Below are 12434 nucleotides of genomic sequence, written 5' to 3'. Positions count from 1 at the left end.
TTCCCTGGTCCTATCTCTGACCAATATCCACTTTTATTGTAGTAAGGTAGTGTTACTACTATGTGGTAGACAAAGACCAAAGGATCAGCAACAATCCAAGGTTGACTCAAAGCACTGACATCATGTTTTGTTGTGCTTCATAAAATAGTCTTGGTGAGCTTTACAGGCTAGATGACACTGTCCAATTCCTGTGGGTTTTTTTCTTAACCACAAGTGGGATGCTTCTAAATTAGTTTCATATTTTTTAGTAGTAATGCTGGCCTTGCATACAGTTCTTGATGCCTTAATTCCTCAATGTACAGTATCCGTCTCAGATATTGAACTACCTGTTGCAGTATGTAGTTTATAGATGCTTTTGTTCTATAGCAAAAGAATATTTAGTTCAGGCTAATTTCTTTCAAATTTCCCTGCATACTTTGAATGTATATGCGTACAGCAGCATGTTTCTTATCTGTAACTACCCTCCTAGTACATCTTAGGTCTACCAGTCCAAGCTATTGGTCCTGACAGACCACTTCAGCTTTGCACAATCATAGAATCATAGATTCTATGATGGAGCGGCAAGCTTCCTTCTCACTATTCCCTGCTGCATAAGCAACGGGGCTGCTATTTACTCATCTTCTGGATAAGGCCGTAAGAAAGCGTACTTGTTTCTCAGATCTTTTTCCTTAGTCAGTAGAGTAGTGGCTCTGCTTTCAGGACAACTGTTAGTATTAAGCAGCTGGTGCATCTCAGAGTCTACCTTCCCAGTTAGTATTTCAGGAATGGATTAGGTGATTTAGACCTATTGTTCTAAAACCATTTTTGAAAGTCTGTCACAGAGTACTGGAATTCTGATGAATGGCTACCCATTACTGGTAGGCCATGAATTTAATCAATATTCAAGTATTAGGAAGTGCATTTCCTCACTCTAACATCATGTCCAAGTCTAATGAATTTTTTTTTTCTCTGAAAGTATTTTTGAATTAAAAAGTGATTAAGCTGTTGGTATTGGCATTTCAGGAAAAGCTAATCCAGGATAAGTTACAATTTTTGTTTTGCCCAGTATTTTAGAAAGGGTTGGTTATTACATCTGTCCTTATAAACTGTGTATTGGGTTTAGTCATGCATTTTACTCACACAAGCAAAGCTTTTTTAAAAGGTGCCATTTGTTGACTAAATTAAATATAGCACTCAAATTGTTTACACAGTACTCACACAATACCTGTTTGAAGAAAAAAAACTTAAAACACTCTTTAGCTGAACTGTATGTTCATGATGAAGTTTGGGAAAGTCTAAATACAATTATGTAACCAAGTGAGCTGCCAAAAGTCTCTATGGGCCCATCAGAGATTCAAAATCCAACCTTAAGTTCCCCCTACTCTTTTTTTTTTTTTTTTTTTCCCCTTGACTGATTCAGTTCTTTTCCATCTCTCAAGGGAAGTTCTGCTGCAGCAGCAGTCTGAATATCAGCACTGATGAAATTTAAATAACAAAACACTTCTGATCTTGTATGAACTTCAAATGCAAGCTAAGGCATAGCTAGATCTCTCTGAGGAAACAAAGAGCAGTTTGTTCTGACAATACTGGAGGTACAGGCACAAGCCCATTACTTTGGCTGTGGCCAAGCTCTTAATTCTTCCCTGCCACCCTCAGGACTGCTCTAAAACTGTTCAGCTGCACATTCTCCAAACTAAGTACCTCACCTGCTGGGAAGGGCTTCCATGAGAATGAGTCTCTTCTACTCCCATAAGTTTCCAATTACAGACTTAGAAGCTTTTGCCTGTTTTCTTTAAGCTGGAGTCTTTTTCTCCAGTGACTCGGACACCATGGTGGAACAATCATAGGGCACATTTACTCTGAACTGCAGTAAACTTCAAACAAAAATACAATTAGCAAATACACAGCATGCTATAGCAAAACCCAGGTTGAAGATAAAATGATACCTCTTAGCTTAAATCTTCCATCTCATTAGATTTTTATTCAGAATACTAAATTCTACTAGTATTACACTTGTAGCTTTACCTTTAAGGGCACTCTCCCATCATGCCCTGTCAGCTCTATAAATCTGGCTGTGTCAGCTGCAACTTTATAGTACTCTGTCAGCCTGCCTGGCAATTTGAGTTGCTACAGCATTCATCAAGTAAGTGTTTAGCTTTTTAATTGGGGGGGGGTGGGGGCATCCCCCAAATGTAGAAGTTTCCTAAAGGTACTCAGTTAAGCTCAAGTTAATGGCAACTCAATTTCACTTTGCTGTAACAGAATAATTTAAGTGTTTTTTCTACGGTCTTATCTGAATAGCAAGGTGAAAAAAGACAAGCAGGAAAAAAAAGTGAGATTATACCTAAGTTAGCTCTATAATTAGCATAAAGACTAGTCATGAATAAGTTGTAGCATTTGGAGGTTTTTTGTTTTTCAGAGACTTTAGTTTAACAGGAAGGGTATACCTAGCAGTGAGCTGCTGTTATGTGCTTACGTGTAAGTTAATACTGGAACAGTAATGAATCTTGTGTCTTTATTCAACATGCACCAAACAAATAGATTTAAAGGCATTTATTCTCTCTGATTTTTATGCATACTACAAATTGCAAATATAGTATAAAATAGATTCTCCCCTGTAAGAAAATCTGGTTCCTGTTATGACAAAAATATAATATTAAAGATTTGTTTTAAAAATACCAACTTTATAAAATACTAAGTAAAAAACTAACATCAGTGGTTGGTTTATGTATTAAGCCAAAGATCCATTAGAAGTCTACAAGAACCTAAAGGGGGAACATCTTATTCTTGTGGCTTATCTCTAGGTACAGTGAGAAATAGTTGCTGCTACAGGTGCATGAATAAGAAGCTAATTTCTCTCATCTACTGGGCAAGCATTAAAGGATCTTTAATGCTAAGTGTGACAAGTAGCTCTAATTCTCACTGTAGTCCAGAGTATAAAATTTACTCATAATAAAATTGATAGGTTGACCTTTTGGTTTGAGTCATGTTAGAAGGATAAATACAATTTAGTACAGTCTGGAACACTACTTAAACTTTTAAATAAAATGTTGAATTAAGAAGCTGCTGCAAAAAGTAATGCAGCATTTTTCAAGGACTTGATTGTTTCCTACAAGAATCAGAAGAGAAGCAATGCTGGCTTTTCTGCATTCATTCTGAAAACTTAAGAAGGTCAAGTTAACATTTTCTGCATTGTTTTAAATGCTGGAACATTTCATAGAAGCATGATATCTAGAATTTGGAAACTCATTCCTTGTGCCACCTACAATTTAATCTGCAGTAAACTGAAAAAACTTAGCTTGAACAAACAAACTGTAAAACAAGTTATTTGACATGCTTTAGAAAATCTGTAGATGCATAGATGTAGCTCCATCCTTCCACTTGTTAACATGGTCTGAAATAACAGTTCTGCAGAGTGGACACGTTTTTTCTCTATTAAACCATAAAGAGATGCATTCTTCACAAAATGTGTGCTGTAATGAAAAGAATGAGAACTTAGAGCTCCTAAGCTCTTCCATGTATAAGACGGTATATTATTTGCATAGCCTGATTTCTAAAAATAATCGGAAGACATACACTCACTAATCTAACTTTATGTTATTCTGTTTACCAGTTGTTTAAAATATTCTTAAGTTTGCAAAAAATAACTCTGATTATGTGTATTACCTGACAGATAAGCAGAATAGGCTTCTGAAATTCAGCTTGGCAGATAGAACAAATATCATCCGATTCAGAACACTGTCTCTTGCTGGCCGTCACCCCATAGTGCTGTAAACCAAGATATTTTCAGCAGATATTAGTTTCTGGGAGGGGGGGAGGCCAAGACGAAACACAAAAATACCAGGACAGAAAGGAATTGGGAGTAAGGGCTGCTGTGTCAGGAACACTAGTCAATCCCTAATCCAACAAAATGTTGCTAAGTTTTTTAATAGCTCTCTTGGGGTCTAAAGCTTATATGCTCCTACTTACCATGCTGTCTAGTTAGTATCTTCCCCAATCACAGTTACTGGAAAAATCTGTAGCAGTTTTGTTTTAACAGTGACATCTGTGCAAAACACTGTTAAATTCCAATCTGATCAAGAGAGCACTTAGAAAATGAGAAGTGCTTTATTATTTTTTTTAGTTTAGTGACACTGTGCTATACATTTTACTGCATGAATAGTAGGCTCTAAGCAATACCTCTTACTACAGAGAAAGATTATCTAGAAACTTAACAATTCTAACAGTAGTTACTTGCATGTCAGTTATTTTGGCAAGCTTCAATTCTCACTATATTTCAGCACAAAGCTCAGCCTGCATCCAACCAATATTTATTCCAGTTAAAAAGTAGGAAGCAGGACAAAAAGGGTATGTTATTCCACATATGTTTATCTGAAGAGACATGCAGAATAGATTTTTTGGGGGTTGTTTTTGCTGTTATTCAGATGACAACGTAATCACACAGTCAAGGAATTCAGACTGCAAAAGAGGAGAACAAGGATACAGGGTTTACTTTAAAAATGCAGTTGTCTATTGCTAGAACAATACAAATTAATATAGGAATGAGGTATTTAAAAAAAAAAAAAAGTATTTTCATGTAAATTGGGTTTATTGTTTTGTCATAAGAGAATTCAGTACTCACTGGTCGTGTACAAAATATCCGTAAGACCTGCCTGAAGTTTCTCAATTGTCCAAAAAAGCTCAAAAGCTGAAATGGGAAAGAAAACCTGAGTTATGCATAGTATTTTTCTCTGTGAACTAAAAAGCTTCCAAGCTTTTGTGCAGATTCCAGCACTGGAAGTCTCACTGCTAGTTTGATGTTGGCAGGAAGATAAGCAAAGTTATAGTTCAGACTGACCCTATTTTAGTTGCTTAATATGTAACCAAAGTAAGAATTTATCCTCAAGTTTTTTTCCCAGTAGGTGTCTGTTCTTTAAAAGAAAAATAGTGTTGAGGTTCTGAAATGAAGCACTCAAGTGAAAATATATCAGCATTATTACCATATATGCAATAGTCTTTAGACTTATAATTAAGATAGCATAGCATTATAAAGTATTTTTCATGTTCCAAGCCAGACTTGTACTGAGTCTGGTTACATTTGGGGCAGATAAGCTCTTTGGTGAAGTAGACAGCCAGTATGAATACTTATTTTTAACTTGTTTAGCATCACACAGGATACTCTAGCAGAGAGAAAATCTACTTTCCTGGAATATGCCGATTCTTTGAGCCATTAATTTTATCTTTATTTTTGCAAGCTCTTTTCCTCGATATCTGATAACAGTCTGATCAGTGTCTGATGTGAAGGGACCTACAGTAATAGTGTTCTTTGCTGTGCAACCCCAATCCATTCCCAGAACAGGTGCAAGAAAAAGAAGATGTAGTGTCCTGAGCCAGTTTTCCTATCAGTTTTGGAAGGCTGTATCAGTTAAACTGAAGCATCGACTTGCAGGTCAGTTCAAAGACAGGGGAACTTTCAGAAACATGTTTATATGTCTCTAACCCTCCAGTGATAATTACTACAAAATAGTTTGAGAGGATTATAAAGCTTACGTACTTTTAGGATGAGGTAGAGAAGGCCCAGCAATATCCCAAGGGTCCATCCTAGTACACTGTCCAGCTCCCCATAGCCAATAAGATAACGGAACCAAACTGGTATGGGGACAAACATACGGTAATACTGGCAGAGTTCTTCTAACAGCATGTACCAGTAGCCCTAAGCAAGACATGCAAAGGAATCGCTCAAGATTTAAAACACAAAGGATTTTTAAAATACAGAGAAAAGATGCATTGTTATTCTTTTCAGTAACCTCCTCTCATAGTATCTTGAAGCAACTAAATATGGAGCATGAAAAAGAATGGAGACCAGATGATAGGTCTCACCACAACTGTACAAATAATACCACCACAATTGATTGCTGTACTGCAGAAAATCAAATTAATAGGCTAAAACAGGATGGCTTTGTCAGATGCCTACCTACTTAGCAATGCTATCAGACTTAATTTCATAAGAATTAAAAAAGAAAATAAAATTTACATGAAAAAGGAAAATAAGAAAAATTTGGTCCATGTAGATCAGCTTGTCATTAGCAGCATTGTGTCCTGCATTCAGGATTAGAAGGTGAGAGTAAGGCCCATTCTTTTATTAAGGAACATAAATTACAAACTCTCTTCCTGTAAACATTATTTCATGCCTGTGTAAGAAGCCTTATCTTGTGATAATTAACTCCTGTATAGGATGGGGTGATAAGAAAATTGGGGGGCCAGGAAAGAAGCCTAGGGTAGCTGGACTGACCAGGTAAACAGAGTTCAACAACACCCTAAAAATTACTGAATAACAACGACAAAGCACAAGTGTCCTGCACAGAGCACTGTGTCTGTGTGCATGTATAATCATAGATATTTAGCTTAGGTCTTACTTTATTTCCTTAATTTTGTCTTTAAAACTATTTATATTAGGGAAGAAATACTCCTTCTATAATATACACTGGATAATGCCACAATTTGCCACTATTGACCAGATTCCTTCTTTAATTTAGCCACAGTTTAGGTCACAGTTGGTGTAATGGAATTTTCAGTAACTATTTTTTGGATGTTCTATCACTAGCTGTAGAAAAAAAATAGAGATCTTGATTATAAACTGGTATTTAGAGAAATCAGTTGTACCTGAGAAAAACTTGTTCTGGTACATTTTAAAAGATAAAACCTACTGAAACATCCTGTTCAAATGCTACCACATAATAATTACAGTTCATAATATTTTTTTTTTTAACCAGTACTAGTATTTGCTATTTTGACATAAAATTTAATTGGGTTTGCCTGTCTCACCTCGGGAAGCAGATAGAAATAAATACCCCACCAACCAGTGTAGGCTTTGGTGAAAATTATTAAGCTTCACTGGTTTGAGGAATTAAGCTATGAATCAAATTCATTGATCTGACACAAATATTGCTTAAGTTTATTAACAAAAAGAAAATTCAGAATTATTTTTTTACAAGATGGAAAAAACCAGCTGTTTGCATGCGCAGACCTAAAAATCTTCCCATGTCAGTTACTGTTGAGCATGCTAAAAATTTACAGTGCTTCAGCTGCTCCATTCTAACCACCTGTATACACATTCTTACATTGCAGCAAATAAAAGGTTTCTCCACCCCCCCCACTTAGAGACAGAAATAAACCCATTTATCTGATGACATAATACAAGCAATTGTTTCAGATCAGACTGTAAACCTTCCTTAGCACCAAGCAGGGAAGAACATGAAATCTATAGGGTTTTCTCACCCACAATATAGTGGTGGATTATATACAGACCCTTAATTAAAAGGACTTTTCTCTGGGTAGAATTTAATAATTAGCTAATTTTACCGTAAAAGAATCTTCACAAGGAAGCAAAAAAATATAAATTGTTTCCTTACCTTGGATTTAAAGGACATCATAAAAGAAGGCACCAAGAGAATAAAGCACTTGAAGCCCATGAAGAGGAATTTCAGAATAAAGTCTGTGACTCCCACAATCCAAAGTACCTCCCAGAAGTTCATAAAATCCACAGTAGGGTTTAAGAAGATTAAGCTACAAAAAGAATTATCAGAAGTTACTGGAACACCCTATTTAGAGGAAAGCATAACCAGAGATTATCACGACAGGTTTAATTGAAAAAGGAAACGTGGTTTACACAGCAGACAAATATTTGGTAAGAAAATGAACTCTTTATTGCAAATTGATCATTTATGATTTCTGACAACCTTTCAATTTTTGAACCGTCTACAGCCAAGACTGTACCTACGGAATGTAAGGGAAAAAAAATAATTGGAGACACAAACTCCGTAGAGCCCCAGAATGCCATCTTCAGTATTCCAAAGGCAAGGTGGCATGGTCAAAGCCAGGAATCACAACCATTACATTCCCTGTGGTACAGTAGTGCCATTAAGTATGGGGTCTAACCTTGCAGATTCCAACATACTGTTTTTAAGGACAGCACCTGTTCAGTTTGGCCGAAGAGGAGGAATAGAGATTAAAATGAAAGAGAAACCAATGCCACAATTAAAGAAAAACAGCAGCAGCCCAGATAAAATAAAGTATTAACTGGAAACATTTTGAGTAATTTATGATGTGAGTAGAGATGTTCATCTACTTACCTGTAATACAGTGACTGAGAATGAAAGGTGTAATACAAGAGGAGAGATGATCCAGTTAGGTATACTAGTAACCAAGCACATTGCAACTTGGAGCACCGTTCCTGTAAGATAATTGTAAAGACATATTACAGTCCTTATCTCAGTATCAGTGTCTTGAATATATCTCCAAAGCACGAAGTCTGCTGCACCTGAACAGACTTACTACTAGAGGATTCGATCTTAGTGATTTTAGGTCAAATAAAGTAGGAGAACTCAATGGAAAGGTAAAGCAGTAATTTTAATGTTTTCAGCATAACAATTTCTATGTGTATCATGGTTTCTTCTAAAAACACAACCAAAATCCAACCCACTCTGAAAGAACAACAAGTTTTCCTTTGGCAGTGAATGGAGACAACTGAAAGTTTGAAACTGTCAACTGCTATTTGATTCCACAAATACAGTTAAGATGTTCTCCCGTAAATTCCAAAAAGCTTCTATCAGTTGAAGTGATTTCAGTGTTCAAAGTCAAGAGGGGCAAGGGGGAACTCTTTTTGAATTTTGCAAACCTTACTTATCTGAGAAGCTCTACACTGTACAGAAGCATTAAGACTTGACTTCCATCTTGAAACCTTGACACCTAATATTAGCTAAATAAAACAGTATCTCCATTCACATTTCTTTCAAAAATTGATGGATAAAGGTTAACTTACATAATTTTGTTGCATAGGGTGATACTTACTCTTAGAAAAACCTGATTTACTATGCTTTTGTTTGCATACATATAAGTTGTTAGCAGCCCAATTCCAAGAGAAATGCCTATTAGGAAAAAAGGGTCAGTTATACACAAGAAAATGAAAAAAAAATTACTAAAGTGGATTAAAAAACCAGCCACTTCTAATACGTCTTTGTAATTACAATTAATAGCTCAGACTATCAAGCCATAATAATTAAGCACATAGTACATATGCCAGCAAAGGAAACAGAAGCCACTGAAATGTAGTTTAGTAAGTCTCTCTTTTTGATGAATAAAGCAAATAAAAATAAAGCTAAAAATAAATTTAATTATATTTCAGGCATGGTTGTTAGTATTTCTCTTTGGGGGAGGGTCTGTTCCCTCAGACCTTATTTTGTTATACTCTACCAATTATATGCTGCATGATCAATTTGACACACAGAATCAAGATATACGGCAGACTTTTGTGCAGCCACTGGAGGAGGTATCTCAGCTCTGAGAGGGAGCTGCCGCTGTGTTCCTCTGAGTCTGGAGTGGCGTCATCGAGCCCCCCTGCTTCGCTGTGGGCATGTCCGTGTGAGCGACTTTGGGAACCCGGCCTTGAATGCCGGGAACTTGCATTTTCTCTGGCTTCTCCCACAGCAGAGTTTAGCTGTATGCGAACATCTCCGCTAAGATGGCATGAGCTCTCTCCTGACAACCTCACTGCGTGGGCGCTCTGAGATGAAGAGTCATCACCACTCCCTTGGATGTTGTGGAGATGACTGCAGTTTGGTTGCATGGTGGGAGTTTTTTCTGGTCCAGATTCTTGCTATTTTGTCTCCTAGAGTGGGATATAAAAAGTCACAGTTGAAAGAAGAGAGAACTAGTTCAAGGGAAAAAAAAACCCACAACAAAAAAACCAACACCAAAATACAACAGATTGTACTGAGTGACTGCCTGCATGAAGTAAAGATTCTCTCTCTGAGAGATATTGTTTGTCTTCATTCTGAAAGCTGGAATGCTGGGTTTGCACCCTGTTCTCCACAGGGCATTTTCTGTGTGCCGTATTAAATGACTTCCTTTCATTCATGTGTAGATTTTCTAGCCTGCAGTGAATCTGGCTGCCTTAGTAAAATCTAAAGTTGCTTCAGTGCAAATCAGAACAGCAAAAGCTGCTAAATAGGAGACCAGCACTACCTTGTACAGAAGAGATCTTAGAAGTGCTGCATAATTTCACAAAAATACAAAGAGTTGTAGGCCAAAGAAGGAGCAAACGATGGGAAGGAAGCAGAGTACATTTACATGCATCCATAAAATGGTAAGCATTTGTTCAGAGACAAGTCTAGTCAAAAGCCAGTGCATGCTCAAAATTGAGGGCCATTATGAGATTAACAAGATTATCCTGTCTGGGTGAGCAGAACCAGGTTAGTCCATTTTCTAAGCAGCATTTAAAAAAGCCTGGGCCATATGGGCTAGGTAAAAAAAGAAGTGCAGCCAACAAGCTGTAATCTAACAGTGAGACCACCCAAATGAGGTTTTATTTCTTTCTGCTGACATCTTTCTGTTGTCTTCTAGGGCAGTTTTTCACTTCTGTGTCAGTCTTTACATTTGTCAAATAGTGTTAAATATACTTCTCTGGACTGGTGTTACATGAGGGTAATGATTTTGGAGAATGCTTTGAAGCCAAATTTGGCACAATACTTGTTGCTATCGAATAATATTATTGAGACATCGGGAATTTTGTTATAATCCTTTTTCAATAGTTCAAACTCTTCCAGATTCCTCTCTGAAATTATTTTTTTCCAAAGCTTAGCGTACATGCACAGCTAGTTTCACTGGGGATACAAAAAGTTTAAAGCAAAATTGATTTTGCACTGCAGAAGTTTCTTATATATTTGCACAAACCTAGAATTCTTTAGCCTTTAAAATGGAAATTAGATGAGTCAATTGCATGAATTTAAACAATATCCGAATAGGGGAACTTACTACCATTTAGAAATGCTGCTGCTACTACTGTATTTTTGTTGGCCAAAGATTACATCATACTTTAATCCAGCCAAGATTCATGTTCTGTAATTTTATGCACATGAATAAAGCCAATAAACTGGAGATAGTATTGACATGTGTGAACAGTATCGCTCAGTGTGCCTGCAGGATCAGGCCACGAATGCGTTTTTTTAAAAGGGGGGGAATAAAAAAAAAAAAAAAATCTCATTAGCACTCTTCACGTAGTGGTTTAGGGCCTGCTTCTGCAAAAACTGACAGCTCGGTGTTTAAAAAAAAGCGAGCGATCCCATTGTTCGAGTAGTGCAGCTTCCCCTGGCGCTCCGCCGAACAAACTTTAAAATAACTAAGTTATTAAACGGGATTTTCAAAGCGTAAGAAATCCGCACGCAGGCTTCCAGAATTTCTCCCCCACCCCCCCTAATTAGATAAAAGACGGTATTTGATAAAGCCTCCCCTCAAGCATTCCCCACTTCTTCCCGCCCACCGCGCCTGAGGAGACTCTCCCCCCCCCCCCGCCCGCTGGGCCGCGGCGGCCTCACCCGCGCCCCCCCTCAGGGTCGCGGCGCCGCTGGAACTCGCCGCCCGCCCCCTCGGAGGCGGCGGGAGGGCGGGTGCCGCCGAGGACAGCCCCGCCGACCTACCACAGAAGCCCCGGTGCACGGAGGGAGGGGGTGACCCTGCGAGGCGCGTCCCCGCTTCCTTCCCCCCCCCCAGCACCACCCGCCCCGGGCTCTGAGGGGGACCGGCCGCCGGGAACCCCTTTCCCGCCCTCCCCTGCACTAAAGAAGCCAAGGCGAGGCGCCAGCCCGCGGCCCAGGCGGCGGTACCTCATCAGGCGGCCGGCGCCTCCCGGCCGGCGCCGCTGCCCAGGCCGCGGCCGCCCGCCGCCTCCATCGCCGCCGTCGAGGCCGAGTGGGTTGGGAGAGGGCGCGGCGGGGGGAGGAAGAGGAGGAGCCGTGAGGGGAGGAGGAGGAGGAGGAGGAAGGCCCCGAGCTGGAGCGTTGCTCTGGCAACGAGCGGCCGCGGCTCAGCCGAGGCCTTCGCCCCGTCAGGGGACGGGGAGACGGGGGTGGTGGGGTCGCCTCAGACTGAGGGCTGGGGACAGGCCGCGGTCCGGGCCCGCCAAACGGGGGGGGGGGGGGACGACACGGACAGTGGTTCCTGTTGCTTTTTATTTAAAGTCTCGATTAAAATTAATCTGGGAAGGTAATAATAACGAAGGAAATCAAGAAAAATATATATATATACTGCGGTATCGTTACTTCTCGGTGGCAATTAGCGCTCACCACAGGGAAGTCCTGCTGTTTGGAAATTGGCTTTGCCTCCTAGGAAACCTGAGGAAAATGCTGCCCTAGTTAACGCTGCTGTAGCTCTTAGGAGAAGCTTGAAATTAAATAGATACAGGGTTTTCTTTCAAAATATGCTCTTGAATAAATTAGTTTGCATCCAGAAATGGCATCTGTTTTCCTTGGCTCTGATATTTTTCTAAAAGTGTTTAGGTATGCAGCTCACACTGAAACCTGTGCCTAATGTCTGAGTGGTTTTGAAAATGGGTCCTGTGTTGTTTTGAGTTAAAACAGAAATACTGTTTTAATTCAAAATTTTAAATACAGAAATGTTGTGGGGTCAGAAACCCTGGGAGA

General features: G+C 39.1%; 1 protein-coding gene and 1 long non-coding RNA gene across 14 annotated transcripts in view; one reads left to right on the top strand and one right to left on the bottom strand.

Annotated features, from left to right (window-relative positions):
- Positions 1-2480: 2480 nt before the first annotated feature.
- RNFT1 (ring finger protein, transmembrane 1) lies at positions 2481-11638 on the bottom strand. The gene is given in 10 exon segments (XM_069791004.1): positions 2481-3452; positions 3646-3747; positions 4601-4666; positions 5513-5671; positions 7371-7524; positions 8091-8191; positions 8809-8885; positions 9211-9591; positions 9594-9625; positions 11619-11638. Coding segments are annotated over 10 exon segments (1212 nt in total). The 5' UTR covers positions 11624-11638; the 3' UTR covers positions 2481-3317.
- Positions 11382-12434, top strand: part of LOC138686724 (uncharacterized) — a 31858-nt gene continuing 30805 nt past the window's right edge. For 2 of the 13 annotated variants that reach the window (XR_011326040.1, XR_011326045.1), the window contains exon 1: positions 11944-11997. This is a non-coding gene — a long non-coding RNA (uncharacterized lncRNA). The other 11 variants (XR_011326043.1, XR_011326042.1, XR_011326047.1 and 8 more) reach the window with 10 other exon arrangements.

The sequence above is a fragment of the Haliaeetus albicilla genome, chromosome 9, assembly GCF_947461875.1.
Source record: "Haliaeetus albicilla chromosome 9, bHalAlb1.1, whole genome shotgun sequence".
Classification (NCBI taxonomy): Eukaryota; Metazoa; Chordata; class Aves; order Accipitriformes; family Accipitridae; genus Haliaeetus; species Haliaeetus albicilla.
Note: the sequence above shows the minus strand (reverse complement) of the source record. Positions and strands in the feature narration are given on the sequence as shown.